The 21,351-nt window shown below is 39.2% G+C and overlaps 1 protein-coding gene across 1 annotated transcript in view; it reads right to left on the bottom strand.

The window, feature by feature from the left end:
- Positions 1–6,366: 6,366 nt before the first annotated feature.
- The window catches only part of ntrk2a (neurotrophic tyrosine kinase, receptor, type 2a), a 112,204-nt gene continuing 97,219 nt past the window's right edge, over positions 6,367–21,351 (bottom strand). Inside the window, exons 19-20 of the mRNA XM_084728774.1 lie at positions 11,682–11,840; positions 6,367–7,846 (exon numbers count right to left, since the gene is read on the bottom strand). Coding sequence (XP_084584900.1) covers positions 7,661–7,846; positions 11,682–11,840 — 345 coding nt within the window. The 3' untranslated portion in view covers positions 6,367–7,660. The remainder of the gene's footprint in view (positions 7,847–11,681; positions 11,841–21,351) is intronic.

The following is a 21,351-nucleotide window of genomic DNA, read 5'->3' as shown; positions in this document are numbered from 1 at the left end:
AGAACATCTTTGGATTTCTCTACAGATGTTACCAAAAGCGCTAATTTATATTGAAGTCAAGTGCTTGTGTTTTTTTTCTGTTTTTTTGTATGTTTTAGTAGGTTCAATGCGAAAAAAACAACTGTTACAAAGTTGTTTAGCTTGATGAGATGAGGAAAGTTGCATTGGTTGCTTGGTAACAGACATAAAAGCTGAAAAGCGATGTTGGATTGAGTATTTAGGTCTCTGTTTTGGTGGTCCTGACTACAACAGTGTTACACAAACACATACCGGCTTGTGTACTATATTTGTGGTGATGGGTCATTGACATAAAGCATTCTCCAGTGTCTTACCTTAACTCTACCCATCCAAACTAAGTGCCTAACTCCTTCTCTTACCCTAACCTGAACCTAATTCTAACCCTTAGACCCAGTCTTAACCCTCAAATAGCCCTTTAAACTTGTTGGACCCCACGACTATAGTGGGCTTCCACTTTTTTGGACCTCACACAAATATAGTTAAACAAGCGCCTCACACACACACACACACTCACACACACTTGTCAGTATATTCATTTGCGGGAGCTTTGATGTGACATAACACTTTTTATTAATTACATTGTATCACGACAGACTGGTCCACGTTCAGAGAGAAATCATATCATCATCACCATCATGACTCACTATGATCATTTCCACCACGCAACTGTACGACTGTAGAAGTTCCCTCTGTTTTGTGTGTGTTTCTGTGTGTGTGTGTTGCACTGTAATCCAAATAACAACCTGCTTGCAAAGACAGACATTAGCTGCATCAATCAGAATGTATTTCCAGCTTTTAATTACCTTGTGTGCTTTGCAATACAGCTGTTTCTTACATTTTGAAGAGCATTTTTAGGCATAGAAATAACATTTCAACATCTCCACCAGACAGAAACCTTACAGCACTTTGTCCTCTGTCCTGTTTTTAAGCCTTTTACAGTCCAAACATCCACGAAACATCCAAAATCCTGCTTTTATATCTACCACGGTGGCAGCAGTTAAACCCTCTAAACACAGAGACAAATAGCACGGAAACCAAAAAAACTGTTACTGTAAAAACAGAGATACTGCATATAGCAAATCACAGTTTAATTTTTAACTTTTTCTTTCTTTCTTTTTTTTTTTGTTGCAGAGAAGCAGTTTTTGTGGTATTACATTCGTCAGGGCGTAGGGGCTCCAGAAGCATCCAAGCACAAAGGTAATCTTAAAGATGACCTTTATGATATTTCAGCTCTATTAGCTTAGACTTTGATGTGAGGGGTTGTGTGAGAGAGAAGGGGGATTAAATGTGATATGGATCATAACACACTCTGAGTCGTGATGTGTATCTGTATGTGGAATATGCCCTGGCTGGCTGAGTCACATGGTTTAGCCCAAACTCAGCCCAAAATTTATGTCATAGTGAGGCGGAAAAAGAAAATATCCATGAATATTGCTGATATACTTCTGTGAAACCCAGGCTTTAGAAAGTTGTGTTGAGCAGAAGGCTGATTTTGGAGACATAAATAAAGCAATTGAGTGATTCCATAAATCTTAGCTGCCATAATACCAACCTCAGTCCAACACGACTGGGTAAAGTCATTTATCATGAATTGGTGAACAGCGACAACAAATCAATTCCTGATTCCTCCGTTGAATCTCTTTGCATTTGAACTAGGATTTGGCTTGAGTCTGAATCCCTCCTGACTCACTCACGGCATCAATCAGCCTTCTCCACACACACAAACACACACACACACCACCGGGAGAATGAGCAAACACACGGCTCTGCATCCCAGGGGTTGCTGTATGTCATTTTGTGAATCTGTGAGTCCCACCCGTTTCTCTGCCCTCCAACTTCTATAAGACAAAAGAAGAAAATAGTACAATCTAGATACTGACACAGTCTCGGATACAGCAGTTTGTGTGACGCTTATTATCTTTCAGCAGCTTATTCACATTTGTACATGTATTTTTGTTCATTCCTCTCGCTGTTTATTTCATTTTACAAAAGAAAAAAAAAAGAAAAAGTAGCACTTTTAGAGACCAAAGTTTAAGACTATCACATACAGTATAGGCAGCATAGAAGAGGAAAGTTGGTTGAATAGTCTATTTTACAGTAGGTCACTTGAAGAAGAGAGAGAAAGAGAAGAAGTCTGTGATTGTCAGTCCCTCCTTTTCTGAGGTGTCCATTCATTCATACAGCAGTTGTTTTTCCTCCAGTTTTTTTTTCTCTTTGTTTGACCGATATCTTTGATCTGAGGCATCGATGTGAAGCCGATCTTCAGCCAGAGTTAAAGTTTCACAGACACTCCTGCACTGCGCTGACAGGTCTTCATCATGATAAAAACCTCGTCCTCTCTGTCAAAACATCACCGCCGTCCAACTTGACACAGTTCGTTAGTTTAAAAAAAAGAAAGGAAACACAGCAGGTACGTACACACACAGTGCAGCCACACTCCCAGAAATAAAGACGCTAATTAGAACCCTTTTTGTATTCTGGTAAAGCCTTTTATAAAGGCTCCATTTGGAACCCTTTCAGTGAGTTCTAGAACCCAACATAAAGGGTTATACCTAGAACCACCTGTGAAAGATTTCACCGAACACTATAAAACTTCTATGGTTTTTTGGTTCTATCCAGAATCTATCCATATTCTGAAGGTGCTAACAAGAGCCCACCCAGAAGGTTCTATGGAGAACCCTTTTATAATGCAATAGTTTTGTCTAGAATCCACCCAGGAGTTCTAGTGAGAACTCTTTTATATTCCAAGTGTTTTATGTATGATTCTTCAGAAGCAAATGGTTCTGGGTGGAACCTGAGCCCTTCAGGAAGAACCCGTTGGCAGCCCTATTTCTAAGAGTGCAGCTGAGATGTTTCTTCGACCTACACTCTATACTCTTTTTGACATCGGAGGCGTTGGTACGTACGCACTGCTGCGTTTGTTTTTCTCTGTTTTGCTCACACACAGGCCCTCACACACCCTGCCCTCAGAGTTATTGTGTGGCAAGTTTTGAGTGTGCTCACTCAGTGCAAACTCTACTCAACTGTACAGCAGGGATGGATTTTGAGGACCTCGTTAGCCTGCCTTGTCAATGCTCCAGCCATTAACCCCTCGCCATTCATGCCCTAACAGGTGACGGTAATTTTGTAATATGTCAAACTAAATCTACAAATGAGGCGTGCAGGCTGGTGAAGCATCCACCCCTGCTGTAGAGTACCCTGTACATGAGTACAGGCTAGGTAGCTGTTAAAGAGGGAGCCTGACATAAAAATACATAAACACTTGAGAAGATTATCTTTACATATTTGATAAAACATAATCAATTAAACCAGTGATCAATTTCAGTCAGTTTGTTGTTGCAAAAGGCAACATTAGATATAGAAAGAAATGTACAAAATGCTTCTTAATTTATAAATAATAATACTATAAATCAATAAAATCAACAGTTTCAAGTTCACAAACATCAAATACCATCAAGTGCTGTTGTTAATAAACAAATAAGACTTATATTTCCAGATTGATGTTTTACATCTAATTAAAATGGCTTGTAACAACACATTATGTAATAACACCGCATGATGTAATAACTTGACAAAATTCAGTCAATTTTCACTTCATTATGTAAAATCACCTGGATTTTGTGATACATTTTGTAATAAACAGCCCGAGCTCAAAATGTAATATATTTCCCTGGATTTTGCGATAATTACATATTGTGGTCATTAATAAAGCTGCTACAAAAAGGTTTGTCTGGCTATGAAATAGTTTTCGCTTTAATACTGAAGTCTCTATATAACCTACATAAATAAACGAGACATTCAGTGAGAAGACTGGCTGTTTCTTGCCTCTTCTTAATGCCTGCTGCTGGGATTCTCCTTGAAATTGGATAAAACAAGCTTGTGGTTTATGTTAAGTGAGTGGTATGTTAGCAAGTTAAAAGGAAGGCAGAGAGGAAAATTTATGCAGCTAATTTAATCTTTGACATTATATTTTGTGGTTATGGTCGAGGAAACACGACTGCTTTGTGCCTAGGGGCCTTAAAAATCACCACAATATTAAAGTTCCCTGTGGTAGCTTTAAGCTAAGGAATACAGAGACTCTTGATGTAGTTTTGACCAAAGAAAGATTTTTCTTCTGAACTACTGAACTAATTGTAAAATGAGTTTTGAGTCAGTATGATTCATGCTAGTCTGTTATAATCTTAAAGAGATAGTTCGCCCAAAAATGAAAATTCAGTCATTATGTACTCTCCATCATGTCGACTGAAGGTTGGGTTTAGTTCTTTAGTCCACAAAACACTGGAGTTTCACTGGAAAACAGAACTGTAAAATCTCCCAAACTCACCCCTTGTAATAACCACTGCAAAATGTAATAATTTATTACAAAAGGCGGGGAAATTTATTACATATTGCGTTCAGGCTGTTTATTACAAAATGTGTCAGATTATTACAAAATCTGGGAGCTATAACATCATGAAGTGAAACTTTTTCACATTTTGTCAAGTTATTACATAATGCGGTGCTATTACGTACTGCGTTGTTGCATGGCTGTTAGTGACACCGCAGTGATTATGACTTTTTAATATGTCCGTAAAGAGTAAAATATGCTCCAGTAAAATGCCAAAACAAACATTAAATGTGTTTCCTTGCATGCATGTGAGCTGTTGTATATATACAGTGTGTGTTTGTGAGCCTTTTGACCAGATATGTGAGCTCAACTATAAGTGGGTGAAGTGGTTCTCAATAATGGGGATGTGTGGTACATTATTGAGTTTATTTTCAGTGTGAGCTGTTGGTGGATTGCCAGTAAAATGAGTGTGTGTGCATGTGTGTGTGTGGTTGAGGCCAGCCATAGGAATGTGATGGGAGCGTGAAGTTGAAGTTGTGGCTTATAGAACATCTGCAGGCCGGAGTAATGATGGATGCTCGCTCTCATTTCTCCCTGAGGACATTCACACCTCCTCTCACTATCTTCTCTTTCTCCTTCATCTTCCTCTACATGACCCATTCGTACCTTTTCACTCCCATCGCCTCCTCCTTTCTACCCCATTGCTTCCGTTCTGAACCCTCTCCCTTCCTCTCCATTTCGTCCCAATATGCATTATTACCTCCTCTCCTCTTATTTCTCCTCTCCACTGCTCCTCGTTCTGTGTTTTTCTTCTCCTTCTCCTTCACCTCTCCTCTCCATAACTCCATCCCTCCTTCCTTCTCAGCCATAAAACAATAAGTCTTGAATGTCTGTGAGGAGACTGTGCTAATGGAGCCCATTAGGCTGTAATGAAATATACATTACACCATTACAGTGGACGGGGCCTGGCTAAAGCACTGCACCGCTCAAATAATAAAACATGCACAATTCAATTTCCTTCTCGGCCCGTTTTGAGTGTCTTTCAGTGTGTGTGTCTGTGTGTGTGTGTGTGTATGTGTGTGGAGGTGGAGGGATGACAGGATAAGGTATACAGTGTGTGTGTTGTGCATCCCCTCCAGCACAGATGTGGTTTTCAAGGATGTCTGAGTGCTGAGAGCCTTGATGATTTAATATGGGTTGACCAAATGAACCACACCTTCTAACAGCGCCACCACCCACACACATCTGACTGCGATCTGACCACTCAGAAAAAACCCAACCTCGACTCTCCCTCCCTCCCCCCCACCCTCAACACCAAGACCTCACGATTGTCGGACAGCTGCGGACAAATGAATCAATTGACCTCCGACACGAGTGCTTGACATCACGAGAGAAGCATCTGTCACTTTGAGGGGGAAAAGCAGGCGTCATGTTACCATGTTGCTGTATGGTGGTGCAGCCCAGATCAGAGCAAAGTAAATATGTAACAGAAAGCATGGTAAAAATGCAGTGTATGAGTGCATATATCCTTATAGTCACATATATCAGTCTGTTGCATGAGGAGATATTGTAGATCAGTGCCAGATAGATCAAGCTTTTTTACATTTCTAGTATTCGGCATTTACAATTACAGTAGGAATACCTCAGCCTTTACTCTGAAGTATTTTTTTAACCACAGCAGTTCAGTTCAGCATCAGCAGGCACTGTATTGTTAGTGATTGTTTTTTTTTTTCTTCTTTTTAACCAGCAGACTTGACCCTTCCCAAATCCAGCCCTTTTCTCAGATTCAGGCCCAAGCCCTAAGCTTAGCACTGTACTTAAGACAACTATCTCTTTTCCTGGTTCCTGTACTTAGAAACGCTATGTGTTAGGCTCATCTACGTTGAAAAGAAAACCAAATTTTGAAGGTGGTTGAAAGATGTTGCTGAGGGACCTGTAAAAGTGACATAAAACAGTATATAGTCACATCTAAAGTTAGCTAGTGGTAGCAAAACGCCAGCTAACTAGCTTGCTAACAGAGAATGAGTGTAGAGCCATAATATTATCACATAATTCTGAGTCAGCTCATGATTGATGTAGCTAGCTGGCTTGTATGGCTAGTACTCATTGCCTTCATTGGTTTGAGTTGTTTGGTTTGGTTAGGTTTAGTCATGAGGAGTGAGATTGGATAGAGTTAGGGTAAGAGTATCAGGGCAAACCAATGGGAGGCCGACCAGGGTGGGTCCTTCACTTCTCTGGGAAAAATATTGATTCCCCCAGCAACATCTTTTAGCCATGTTCAAAATTTGTTTTTCTTCTCTAAAAGACAAGCTTCATACAAAGCATATTAAAATACAGCAATGTGAAAATTGAAAGTTGACTGAGGTTCCACTGGGCACCTAAATTCAGCTAGTTATTAGAGCACTGAGTGAAAGGGGGCGTGGCTTAGGAAGAGTCAATTATCCAACCAGAAATCATCAGGCAGAAAACCAGATTGTGTTTACTTTTCCATCATTTTCTTGGTCGTTAGTCTGTATCAATCTACCGTATGTCTATCAGTTTAAATGACCTGTGTAGTCTTTTCCACAGGCCATGTTGTATGAATGCTGACATTAATACTCATGTACAGTTTGGAGAGACAGACGGACAGAAAGACAGACGGACAGACAGACAAACAGACAGACAGGGCAAGAGGGGGAAACACAGTGTCTGTATGGCTCCACATCGCACAGAGCCATTTCCTCTGAAACGTCTCACCGTCGCACAGTCTCATATTTACACGCAAAAGGATTGAAGCTTCCGGAAATCCTTCCTGAAAGTTTCCGGATGTTCAAAGGAGTCCTGTTGTCCGACAGGCAGCGACTTGAGGGATGAGTCACTAAATTTAAAGTCCTGTTAATCAGGTTTCATCAATTTAGCCCCAGTCGAGTTTAAAGCATTTGAAAAGAAGTGAGAAGCTCTTTTCCCTTCAAAGTTAAATTACTCTCGTGTAAGTGTCTCTTCGGGAAAGAGGAAGGAGGGAAGGAGTAGAGATGCACAAAGGAGAGGAAATTGGCAGGAAGGAAGGAACGAGGCGATTGGGGATGGGGTTGAGGAATTTTTTGATTGCCTTTAAGAGTTTGATAATAGCTTCACATCCTGTACAGCGGTACCTCGCACCCACACACACTTGCACGAGCATTCATTCACAGGTGTCACCATGTCCACCCTATGACACACACTCAAACACATGCATGCAACCTCACATACACACTTAGATACAGTAACCATCCTCACACACACACACACACACACACACACACACACACAAAACTCTCCTCCGTCCTGCTCCTGTGTTCAGCCCAGTATATCCAGGTATACAGGTGAAGCCTTGGCCAGGTTGAGGAGCAGCCCGTGGATTTCTTTGATGTTGAGTCTCATGTGCGGCTCTCGCTGCCAGCAGCCCAGCATCAGATCGTATACTTCTTTAGGACAGGTCCTGGGGCGCTGCAGTACCCTGCCCTGGGTTATACACTCTATAACCTGCAGAGGAACAGAGAAAGAACAAGTATCAAGTTTAATGTCAGCAGCAGTCGTGGGCTCTCTGTTACAAAAACAAACACAAAAATAACAAGAATTCAAGCTGAAATGTTCAAACTCCAGTGAAGAAGTCTGCTCGCCTCACCACAGAGGCATACAGTGAAAATGTCACTGTGAATAAATTATTTACTGAGGTGATGAAGTTAGATGACAGTGGAGTAGAAAAATCCAATTTCTCAATAGCAGTGTGAGAGGAAATTTTGTGTTTTGGCACACTCCAAGACTTATTCATTAATATTAACTTTTTAAAATGCAGATTTTAGCTTTAAATCTTCTCTAAGACAAATGATTTGTGGATCAAGGAGAGGAGAAACCCAAACTACTAGACACTCTTAGTTCTCACTAAAACATAGGATTCTTTGGCTTGTACTTATAGGAGAACCTCTTTGGGTTCTTGGTTCCACCTGGAACCCTTTCAGAGGGGCCTATGTAGAAGCCATCATAAAGGGTTACACCTCAAATTATCTGTCAAAGGTTCTACGCAGAACCCCCTATGAGAGGTTCGACAGAGAACCCTTCTATGGCATGATGGTTACACCCAGAACCCTCTCAGTTGGATCTTTTAAGAACCTTTTCACCTTACTGGAATCCACCCAGGGTATTCTACCAAGAACCCTTTTATTTTCCAAGGGTTTCATTACGAACTCACCTAGGGTGGTCTACCAGAGACCCTTTTTATATCCCAAGGGGGAAAAAAATTATAAGGGTTTCACCTATAACCCTCTTATCTTCACAGGGTTACTCAAGGAACCATACTGTATTCTACTGATGAGGCAAAAAATCATAATCACCCATCATTTTAACAATATACGTTACCAATGTTGAGCAACTCTTTCTTCCAAAAAGGCTTCTTTGGATGAAAATAGTTCTTAATGAACCTCTAACCTTACAAACCCTTTGTTCAAAAAAAGGGTTCTTCAGAATCAAATAGTTCTGGGTAGAACCTCAACCCTTCAGGAAGAACCCTTTTGGAGCCTTTATTTCTAAGAGTTTATACAGAAAAAGAGCCCTCCTCAGTTTATCATTCTCTGGCAGCAGTTTGGAAAATATCTATACTGTTAATAGCCTGTGATATAATTAAGCTTTGTATAATTTCCTCAACCGTAAAATATATGCTGCTGTGCGCATGGAATGAATACTAATTAATGGCTTCTATTAAGTACCAAAAACCAGTTGTGTCCTTCAAATTGCCATATATTCATTTCAAAAGATGTAATAATACCTGAAGATTATCATTCAGTATCTCTAAATTATTAAGAATCCAGTTTGCGGGGGTGTCATCATTTTACTAATCAAGCTGTACTCACTCCTCCTCACTCTGTGATTGTTATCAGTTTGAGAGAGCAGATAAATAATGAATATTTCAAAACTCCATATCCTGTGTAAAAGATATGTGAGCATCAGATTTGGGTCAGAAGGTGAGTGAACTGCGAATCAGAAGAGATTTAATAGATGTAAACGGGAAAAGAAGACCACAGTGGGGGCTAAAGGTTAATTTTGGATGAGGAAAAAAGGCACTGCCGACATGGTTAGAAAGCAGTAACCAGAGTGGAGGTCAGGCTGAGGTGAAGGTGAAGGGTTGAATGGCTCCGATACGGGTTTCTTTTCCGGAAACTGGGTCAAGACCCAGAGGGTAGTAAAGGGAAGGTTTGTAAAATTTATTAATTATTCAGAACTATTTATTTGCTTGCTTGGTTGTCTTGGTTTTTTTTGCTGATACAGACAAGCTCCTCTTTATCTACACTCAAATGCTCCAAAATCATTTTTTGGCTGGCAGTGTATTTAATGCCATAGATCAAATTGAGGGATTTGGTATCCTGTTATGCCAGTAATCTGATGTAATTTGAGTGTTTAATAGAGCTGAAACGATTAGTCAAATATTTAGTCAATGAACAGAAAATTAATTAAAGCCACATTAAGGAAATCCTTTTTTTAATTTTGCATATTGTGAATTAAGTTGAACTTTACCTATTAGTGAAATGCATAAGAAAAAATAAATGAGAGGAGGGCGATTTTTAAAATTTTTGCATTATGAGATGTAACAATGAAATGTGGAGTATAAAGAAAAAACATTTTGACTTAATTCCTAAAATGCAAACTAAAAAACATCTTCCTCTTTTGTTTCATTTTTTTTTGTGCCTAGCACATAGAGATGTTAATGGTTAACCATTAATTGATTGATCAGTATTCAGAATTTAACTAATTAAAATGTATTAAGATGTGGTCTAGAAATGGCAGATATGTGCCTCATTTGACATCAGACGTTTTGTCTGGCGAAACCATTTATTGAATAAGGAAACCTAAACATAAAATGAGAAAAAAAAAAGAAAAAAAAAAGAAAATGAGGGGGAAAATGTTAATTTTATATCTTATTAATTATTGGTGATTAATCATTTTTTGATTGCCGGCACTTAAATCATCCAATAATTAGTGTAGGAAAATGTACAACATTTTCAACCCTATTTCTAGACATTTTGAGCTTATTGTCAAAATACTAAATTAAAAAGAATCCTTCTTTCCTTCTTTCATTTGTTTTGGTTATGGCTGGCCCTATACTCTTCTGCACCCCTTAGTATTTTTATTAAAATCATTTTATTTCACTCTGTCTGACAGTATTACATTCAATATATTCTCTATAAGCTTCCTCTGCCTTTTCATTGAATAAATGATGATAATTGAAATGATCCAAGAATGAATCCAAAAATCCATGTTTCTGTGCCCTGAATACTCTCTGAATACTAAATATTCTAGATATATTGTGCATCACTTTGACACATGTCCCTCGAGGTTCAGCCTGATGTATTTCTGATGTAATTCTGGCATCTCCACGGAATTTAAATTTTAATTCTGTGGGTTTAAGAAATGTTAGTATGCGTAGTGGGAGTCTGTTTTGACAAGGTGCTGTCTTGATAATTATCAGTCAAAAATGCCAAACATCCTGAAATGTGATGATTTGCTGATTTTGTCTGTTTTATATCATCGTTAAATGAATGTCTTGGGGCTAGGTCTGTATGTTGGAGAAAATTAGCTTTTCTCATTATTTTTTGTACATTTTACAGAAAAAAAAACAATTACATAATTAATCAAAAAATAATCTTCAGATTATTTGATAATGAATGATTGGTTGTAGCCTGTTTAATATTTAAGATAAGGTAAGATGAGATAAGATAGAACTTCATTAATGCAAGAGGAAATTGTTGTGCAGCAGTTGCAGTACAAAGTAGGAAAGAGTGCAACGATAAAAATACAAATACACTGATAGAAACAAATGCCAAACTAAACACAAGGCCAGAAATATAAAATGTGTTATGGTTAATAGGACTGCAAATCCTTGTTTTAGTGGCTGTGTTGCTCTGTGCTCGATATAAAAAGTATTTACAGGACAGAATTTAAATCCTGAACCTAAAAAATCCCATTAAACTCAGTGACAAGATCCATGACAAAAAATGAGTAATTTCATGAAAAACAGGGCTTAAAAATTCCTTTCCATTCAAAGCACAACACACGTGAAGCTCTGTGTCGTTCCTTACAATTAATTCGACACACGATGAAATGATAAATGATACAGGCCAAAGCATTCACACAATTTATACCTGTGAGAAACTTGCACGCAAAATGGATCAAATATTTAGCTGTTTTCTCATATCTGGAGGCTGCAGCAACTTGTTTGCCATCACTTATAGAAGGAACATCTCCTGTCTTTGATTTTGAATCTGCTGGCGAGTTCAGATGTGGAATGAAACCAGTCAGACTTTAGAATAAATGTTTTATAGTGTACCTCATTATTGGAGAGCTGGTACCAAGGCTGTTTTCCATAGGTGAAGATCTCCCACAGAACAACTCCTAGACTCCAAACGTCACTCTCTGTGGTGAACTTTCTGTACATGATGCTTTCAGGGGGCATCCAACGGATCGGCAGCATGGTGTGACCACCAACCTTTGAACACAACACAACACAACACAACACACACACACACACACACACACACACACAGAGAAAGAGAGAGAAAGAGAGGGTATAAAGTCAGTACAGTTTACCGTTTACGAAAGAAACAATGAAACTTTAGGGAGCTGCTAAGCATGTACTCTCATCAAATTTATGCTGTATATTGGGGTCTTCTGTTATATTAATTTCTGTTCTACAACATCATGCATTTTGAATGCATGGTCATGCAGCTTTTCAAAATTCTCAAAAGGCTTCACTCAGGAATTTCAATACATTTTACAGCAGCGCTGCAAATATTTAAACATTTCACTCCTTAAAACTGCTGCCTGAGGCTTTTAAGTGAGCGAGGTTTGATGGTATTGCACAGAAGATTGCATCATCTCCGTGACAGTAGCTGTACCTCGCTCCTGATCAGTGTATAATTCTATTTAACTGAAAGGTATACTGGTGTGCTGGTGAGCTTTATTTAACCAAAGAGAGAGTATGTATATGTCACTCAGCTCACAAGAAATGAACTAATTAATTGGCCACCAATCACAAGTCAGCTGTGTTTCCGCTGCAGGAACTTTACCCATGGACTAGGAACCTTTAGAGGGGAGAAATGTGTCTAAATTAAGTTATAAATACTTTCACAGAATTTGGGGGCCTTGCAGCACTGAACATTTTTGATAGTTTGAGCACTTGAAGCATTTCATTTCAGGTGTGGGACAATGTGGGACACCAATGGTGATAGTAGTAGTATCTTCTTTAGTTTGCCTGTTCCTTAGTGTCTGTTATCTGAGTTATGATTTTAAGTTAATGTTCATTTCTCGTCTGTGGTTTTCTTTACCTTAATTTGTTAATAAGAAGAACATTGTTTATACAGTTGCCTCAGTGTCCTTTCCTTTCTTTTTCCCCAGTTTACCTTTAGTTATTGTTACTCCCCTTGTCCAATGGGGTCATAACAGACAGTACATGTGAACCTGCACTTGACCTATGTCCGTTTTCCTCACAGAAACCGATAAAAAAAACTTATTTTAGAAAAGTGTCTGTCCTGCAGTGGTTTGACTACGGTTAATCAAAGTGTGGGACATGTTCTCCATATGCCCCCGTGACCCTTTGGGAATAAGTGGTTACAGAAAATGGATGGATGAATGTTTTCCTTATGTGGGACATTGGACAAGGAATAAAAATGCCATGCAGTCCCAAAAAAAGTGGGACACCTGGTCATCCTATTCAACACATCAACATTTAGTCATGGAGGAAAACACAAGACAAAATCCAGCAGGAATTGAAAACAGCGATGACCTGTCCATCTTTATATGGAGTCGTTGTTGTTGTATTGTCAAATGTCACTGTATTTTCATACATCAGTGGACTAAAGACAGATAACAACAGGAAAAACAACAAAGGTACTTCCTGGGACTTAAAATTATTGGGATTTTTAGGCTGCAACTAATAATTACTTTCATTATTGATTAATCTTTTGATTATTTTCTCAACTAATGAATTAGTTGTTTGGAAAGTGGCACAAAATGTTAATCACTGTTTCCAAAAGCCCAGGTTGACAACCTCACAATCCAAAGATATTCAGTTTACTGTCATAGAGATGCAAAGAAACCTAAGAATATTAACATTTAAGAAGCTGGAATTAGAGAATTTTTCATGTTTTTTTTCTTTAAAAATTATTCATACTTATTAATCGTTAATCAAAACAGTTGGCAATAAATTTAATAATCAAGTCATGATCAATTATTTGTTGCAGCTCTAGGTATTTGGTGTGGAAACAGCTTCGGTGGACAAGGACAACCAACGTTAGCCACCTGACTAGTTTTCAGCTGCAGACCTTGATAAATATGAAATAATGAATAATATATATAAAAAAATAAATTGTTAGTGATTAGCCAATTGTTCCAAAAAAAAAAAAGAAAGAAAGAGACAGAAGTAAAGTTGCTGGATCAGGTTAACAGTCAAATTTGTGCTCTAAAATGTATGAACCAGTTGTGTGAGTCAGAAAAATGTTAGCAGTCATACATTATAAATAAATATCTGATAGAGTATAAACTATTGCAGTATGTGCACTGCTTGTGTCCCTTGTGAGTGAAATTTAATTAATATTATTTGATTAGATTTGTAGCATCAAACATCAGAGTAAGTTCTCAGAAATCAGCAGCCCACTGCACACAGGAACTCACAGGCACTCTGAGAGACATTTGGTCATTTCATTAAGCTCTAATCTGAATGGAGCCTTTGGAGTCTGTTTGATTGTTGTATTCATTTGGTGTTTCTGCTGTTCATAAACACTGACAGCTCATTTCTGCCTCTCACTGACTCTGACTGAAGAAAAAAGGTGAGTGAGTCCCTCAGTCATCAGGCACACACTTGGATAAAAGCCTTCTTGAGCTGTTACACATGTTAGATATTACAGTTTTTGAATTTTTAACCTGCCTCAAGTGCAATTGAATGAAACCTAACTCTGTTCTGATGCTGTTCTCCCCTATATTGTCACTCCCCTCTCCCCTTACTCCCTCGCCAAACATTAATCTAGTGCCCGATCTGTGCTCTATTGCTCTGCACAGATAGCACAATCCATTTTCTGAGGTTTATGCCTGTTATTAATGGCTTGGTATCCACACTTGGTCTGTTTCTTTGTTAGTCAGTGGGTTATTTAATGGAGTAATAAAATGTGCACGGTCACATAGATAGCCATCAGGTTCACTGGTACGCCTGGGGAAACATATCTGCCTCCATCTCAGCAGCTCTTACTCTTCATAACCAGGCCCTCGCTTTCCTCCCCATACTGCCGAGTCTCGCTGCTGGCTTTTCTGTTTCTGATTTGCATTTTTCTCTCTGTCTCTGTCAAATTCAACTTTGCTTTACTGGCATGGCCATAATGGACTACAAATTGCCAAAGCAGTGTGGTACAATGAGTTGCAATGTGAGGGTTACAATGTGAGAATGATAATACAGCGTTACTTATATTACTACAATATACACATTTTCTTCATCTTTGGATATTAAAATGATAAAGCCCTGTTCAAATTTACAAATTTGCTGTTTGTCAAATACATTTTCTCTGTCTAAGATCACTCCTTTATTTACTGCTCTCTCCTCCCTGTTTATGTCTAAATCAAGTCAAGTAAAATTTTTATATGTATAGCTCAATATCACAAATCACAATTTGCCTCAGGGGGCTTTGCAATCTGAACAGTGTGCAACACCCCCTCCCATGTAAGGAAAAACTCCCCAGTAAGGATGAGTCGCACCACATAAACTAGTTCTTAAAGAGCACATGTGCCAAACTCAAGGCCCACAAGCCAAATCTGGCCCGGCACCTCATTTTTTGTGGCACGTGAGAACTCGCGAAGTATATAATTTGTGCAAACTACGTGTTTCAGAATGCGATTTTGTTATTCACGCACTGATCACATCTTATAGCCATTTTCAGCAGTGGCACTCTGGCCAAGTGGTTAGCCAGTAACAATAATAGTAATAATAGTATTAATTGTCAAAGTAGTACAGTAATTTTTCATGCAAAATGACAAATGATGCTGTTTTCCCGCTTTTCTTCATTTATTGTCATATTAAACCAAATATCTCTGGGTTTGGACTGAAAAAACAAAACATGACCTTGAACTGTGAAAAATGGATGGGCATTTGTCCCTAATTTCTGATATTTATAGCCATTGAAGCCCTAGACTAAACATGACAATTGACTTTAGCTGTTGTTTTTATTAAATAGCCCCTAATAAAGCATTTTTTACAGGGGCAGTAAACGTTGACCCAACCGGGCAAGGGAAAAAAAAAAAGACAAAAGCATTGAACCCTGCACTGTACAGCACATATTATATTAATAATAGTGAAAGTGATTTCAGACACAGACATTGTTTATTTTCTTCTATAGATAGTTTTCCAACAGTATTCATTCACTGACATGTCTGAACCTGTTCATTTCATTAGTCTTTTTGTTTTATTCATCATGGCTGATCATTTCCCCTGATGGTCTGAAATATTAATACTGGGCTCTTGAACTGTTGGGCTGCATTTTTGCTCTGTTTCTTAACTGCCTGTGTGTGCGCTGTGCTCTCAGAGAGAGAGGGCGAGGAGAAAAGAGAAGGGCGCTGTTTTCAGAAAGGCTCTAACAAGGCTGGATTGAAAGAGAAAACAGAGTAAAGAAAACAAATGAAGGAGCAGGAGGGAAAAGCCTCAGATTAAACTGTCTTGTCATCGGGCAAGAGGGGGGCATCAAATATTAAGAAAGTCACATTTACAGTGGAGGACCAAACACTTTCAAGGCTTCTCGCTGAAGTATAGATGGTGCATCCCTCTCTGTCATCAGCTCTTTCTCTGTTTTCTCTTTGCTGTCAGTGGCTTCGTCGTCAGTCTTTGTCTCCTTTGCTGTTCCCCTCTCTTTCTTTCCCTCGGTCTACCTCACTCGTTCTCACCTTCCCTCACCGCCTGCCTGTCTGTCCCCCTCCCTCTCTTATAAATATGCATCATTTCAGCTCAACCACTGCCTCACTGTTTCAGGAAAGCCTTTTTAAAAAAGGAGGAAATATAAAGCAGAGGAGGGCTGTGGGATCTCTGTAGTGACCTCCTAGAGGCTGCAGTATCCATGGCAACTGAACCAGTTGAAAAAGAAAGCATTATGGGATGTGGTGTAGGAGGGGCTTATGTTACTGACTCCGCCCACTCTTTGTTACCTTAATTGCCCTCTGTGTTGCTATGGAAACAAAAACTCTTTCCACGAATGCCATTGTCTGTGTGTGTGTGTGTGTGTGTGTGTGTGTGTGTGTGTGTGTGTGTGTGTGTGTGTTGGTTTTAGTTTTCCCATGATGAATAGAGGTGGCTGGTGGCTACATCATTATGCTAGCTGCCTGAGGCTAATGAGTTGCTAATACAACTTTATAGGTAACTGCTAAGTTACTGTTGGATAAATGTTATGTACATTTTACTTGGTCCCTGTGTTTACTAAACTAATTACTGTGCTATACCTCCTATAGGAACAATAAGCTATAGGCTGTGCATAATGAGGGCAGATGTATGAGACTGACAATCCCTATTTTGATATGAGAATTTTGTTAAGAAATAAACATATGAAATTCACATTTTAGTATTTTATCACATACAAAAACAGGATTCCATCTGTTTTTTTCTTGTTTTCTGGACACTTTGATAAAAGTTTATATGTAAGGGATAATGTACAGTGAGCAGGTCGTTATTGAATAGAATACTGTAATTGGCCAAATCAGAAAGCCGTGTAATAATGCAAAACAAAACCCGACATGGTGGAGCATGACCCCATCACAGGGGTCTGGAATCACTCTGATGGGTAATAAGGGATAGTTACCACAAGGTATGAGCTCAGCTGTGGGTGTATGGCATGGTAGATTAGATTAGTTGGTTTACTTATTGATGCACATTACCCTCTTGTTTGTAGGGTTACGTGTCTTTATATAAATCTGACCTTTTCTTTTGATTTTGCATTTACATAAAACCACCACTAATAGAAAAGGTGAAATAAGATTATATAGGGAGATGATAAAAATCTTGTAAAATTATCAGTTAGATTTTCATTTGAAGAATTGTTTTTTTCACAATTCTATGCAAAGAAACATGATTCAATATATTTTATTACGTCTAAACAGTATCCTCTCTGTGTTGATGTGTGTCGTACAGACAGTGGTGTTTCGTCTGTCTGCACGCACACTCTCTCCTGCACACATAACTGCTCCATTCTGGCCTCTCCAGGTGCTCCATTAAGATGCTGTTTGTCTGTGTTGGTCGGGACCCAGAGACGGGTTGTAAAAAAAAAAAAAAAACACCCTATACCAGCCAAATTACTCTGCAGAGATTGTTTAGCTCCAGTGTTTTTCTCCAGTCTGTGTCAGCAGTGTAAAACAGTCAACCTCAAAACCTGAGCAGACATTTAATTCTCCTTCATCCTACACAATTTGGGCATGAAATCAGTTTAGGGAGAAAAGGGATAAAAAGCTGTGCATGTGCATTCACTCACACTTAACTCCAGCTGAAGTCTGGCCCCACCCACCCACACACACCCTCAAACACACACAAAAACTGAAAAAAGGCTGCATGGAAAGGCTCAAGGTTTGAATTGAGGCATCCTGTCTATCTTGTGAAGCGTCTGTCAGCCTCATTGTGTAACAGTGGATCCAATGACGTCACCATAGCCCCTTCAGTCCTACGCCTCTGCTTCTGTTACACACACACACATACACACACAAGCAGTGGGGGTGCTCCAATTCCTCTATGACTCATCTTTGCTCCTGTCTGACGCAAGAGCATGACTGGGTCCCTACACCCCCACCAACCACCAACCACCCCACACACACACACCTCTCTCTGCCTCTCCTGGATATTAAAACATGGCTGGATCACTGTTTTACCTCCCACCATGCTGCATTTCTCATCCTCTTTGGTGTCTTACCCCTGTCTCTTTCCTTTTCTGTCATTTGCTGTTCTTCTGTATCTGTCTCTGATATCCTGCTCTGTGGTTGTCTAAAGCTGCAGTTTGTTTGTTATTGACTATACTGTTCACTGTACACAGGCTGCAGACCTCTCCTCTCCCACCTCAGCATGTGTACGCTCCTTTATCGCTCTATTACTTCCTTTTGTATATTTATTTGTCTTGTTTTCTCCCTCTCTGACCTCCCACCCCTTTTCCCTCCATGTCTTCTTTCTTTTCCAGCTTCTTTCTCTCCTCCTCTCATCTCCTTGCCACCCTTCTGCCTCCGTCTCCCACACTTCCATCTCCTCTCCCCCCTCTCTTTTCCCTCGCACTGCCTCAGCATACTAAACAGAAGTTCTCTGATTACTTTTCTTCCTGAGAAACGTTGGATACAACTCTGAGGCTCGTCGCCGCTGCCTTCGCCCGTTGCCATGACTACAGCCTCGGCGCTTAGCTTTATTGAGGAGAGGTGAAAGGAAAGAGGAGGAAGAGGGAGGAGGAGGAAGAGGGGGGTTGCTGTGTGTCGTCACACAGAGATAGTACAAAAGAAAGCCACAGAGGAGAGACCTTAATCTTTTGCATCTTTAATTTGATGGCATACACAACTAGTTATTTCAAATTTAATCTCAACAAAAAGAGCAATAAAAAGAGCAATTTTAACAATGTGGCTTGGCTCTGAGGTCATGAAAGGTTCTCTACAGTAAGTTAAACATGATCATCAGTAAAATAGTAGCAAATAGGTAAAGTCTTTCTAATAGTGAAACAGACATGAAAAATCCGCCTGATATTTTCTAATATTGGCATGCCACTATCATGAATAGACATTATGATTTCTATTAAACTATATTGTTAAAAGTATACAGATAGTTGTGTATATTAGACTAAATGCATTACATTAAAGCAAACCTATTTTATTAGATTTCTATATTACACAATTCAAATATTCTTATACTTCATACTGTGAACTTTTGCACATTTACTGGCGAATTTGCAGATTCCTGTACAAAATTAATTATTGTAGCAACATAAATTATACATTTAACTAAAATGGAAGGAGTCCCAATATGTCTCTCTGTCTGCATGTATGTCCGTCAACATCTGTCTGTCTGTGTACTAATTTCCTCAACATCCATTCATCCAACTATACACTTGGCGGCTTTATAACTGACGACCCAAGGAAGTACAGTGTTGAGTGCAAGTGCTTGAGATTTACAGGACATACTATATTTATTAGCAGTGCCTTACTACAGCCAGAAGTACACACTGTATGAGGTATTGACAGGAAACTGTTGCACTGCCAAACCCTGTGCTGGGTAAGGGCGTAGGTTTGGTCTCCACACAAGAAGGGTGCAATTTTCATAAAATACTATTACCCTGGGGCTATTAACAATTATCAGAGCACTCACATAAGAATGTAGCACTAGCATAATATTGTTTTTAATTTATGAACAAGTCTTTGTCAAAATCAGCAGGGGGAGTCACAAAGAAACAGCTGTTTGTCAGTTCTCTCTCTTAGTGCTGTCCATGATTCTGCTTTGAAACAGCAGCAGTGCTGTTCCCTCCAAAGATAACGTAAACAAGTTTGCTCAAATCGATCGTGACATTCTGGTCCTCCCAAAGTATCGGTACGCACATGTCCTTCCCATCCATATGCAAACCTACACCCTGATGCTGGGTACAGCTGACTCTTGGTCACTTGCTACAGGACATAAACTCCAACCTTTCAAGAACTGGCAACGCAGCTTTAGGAACGAACGCTTTTGTTCACTTAACACTTCGCTCACATTGGCTATTAGATTGAACAATACCTAGCCTTAATGATTCCCAGGGCATCATCAATAATTTTGCTTTGCTTTGTGTGAGGTTTTGCACCCAGTGACCACTCTACCTTACACTCGAGCATTGCTAGGGGATACAGCAATGTCATGACAGGTGTATTACTCAGGACCGAAGGAAGCACCGTGTTTGATGTGAAGTTGTTCAGATGAGCAGTGCTTGAAAACTGTAAGAAGCAATACTGGAGGCAACAATCAGCCAATGAGCACAGGCACATTTTGAACTGATACGATTTAGATCAATGCCATTACTGAACCTATACATCCATCAAATGACCTATGGTTCATTGTATTGTTTCTGAATGTTACTGGTAAGGTTTTGTCCAAAATAGAGATCATGAATGGCTGCTCTTTCTGTCTTTTCCTCTTTCTCCCTCCTCCTCCAAGTTCTTTGTCACTGTCACTCAGTTTGTCACAGTGGACAGGGGAGAGGGCAGGAAAAATGGATAGTCACTATCAATCAATCTGTGCAATTTATTAGATTTGTGTCTTTTGGAAAGGTGACAGATTGCTGTATGGAAGGAAAAAAACACAGACACACAGTCTCAGCTGTCTGTTGTACCCCTGAGTTATCTTGACACTCATAGCAGAGCTGCTAAATGTCCCTGCAACACATAAACACACACAAAATGTGCACCCACATATATTTCTGTCATAAATTCCATCATTTCCTTTTTGCAGAGTCGCCCCTTTCTACACTGCCTGTGTGTGTGTGTGTGTGTGTGTGTGTGTGTGTGTGTGTGCATCCCATGGACATGCACTAGTGTGAACTGTTCTGTTGTTTGCAGTTTTGTGTACATGCTTGATGCAGTCCTGTAGTCTGCATTATATACATTATATTCAGATTAAATCAGGCTCAAAATACAAGAATAAAAAGCTTAATGATAACAAATTTATAATGCTGTGTCTTGGAGTTTGATTGACATAAGTACCACAAAAAATACTGTTTTTCAATTTAAAAGTGTTGGGACAAACCAGACAATGTGAAGTTTGTAGAAACATTATGAGGTTTGTTTCACTGTATCACATTTCAGAAAGTCTTTGATGTTTTTTATGCTTTTTTTTATGTTGTTTGTATATTTCATATTTCTTTGGCAAAATCTCCAGTAAAGGAGATATGACACAATATCGTCAAAGAAAATGTAACCATTTGCTGTGTTAAATATTAGTTTTTTTTGCAGTTTATAAAAATGGTGTGATAAAATTTTATTTGCCAATA

The sequence above is a fragment of the Lutjanus erythropterus genome, chromosome 10 (genome assembly GCF_056507025.1).
Source record: "Lutjanus erythropterus isolate fLutEry1 chromosome 10, fLutEry1.hap2, whole genome shotgun sequence".
Taxonomy (NCBI): domain Eukaryota; kingdom Metazoa; phylum Chordata; class Actinopteri; order Lutjaniformes; family Lutjanidae; genus Lutjanus; species Lutjanus erythropterus.
The sequence above is the reverse complement of the archived record's forward strand: the minus strand, read 5'-3'. Positions and strand labels throughout refer to the sequence as shown.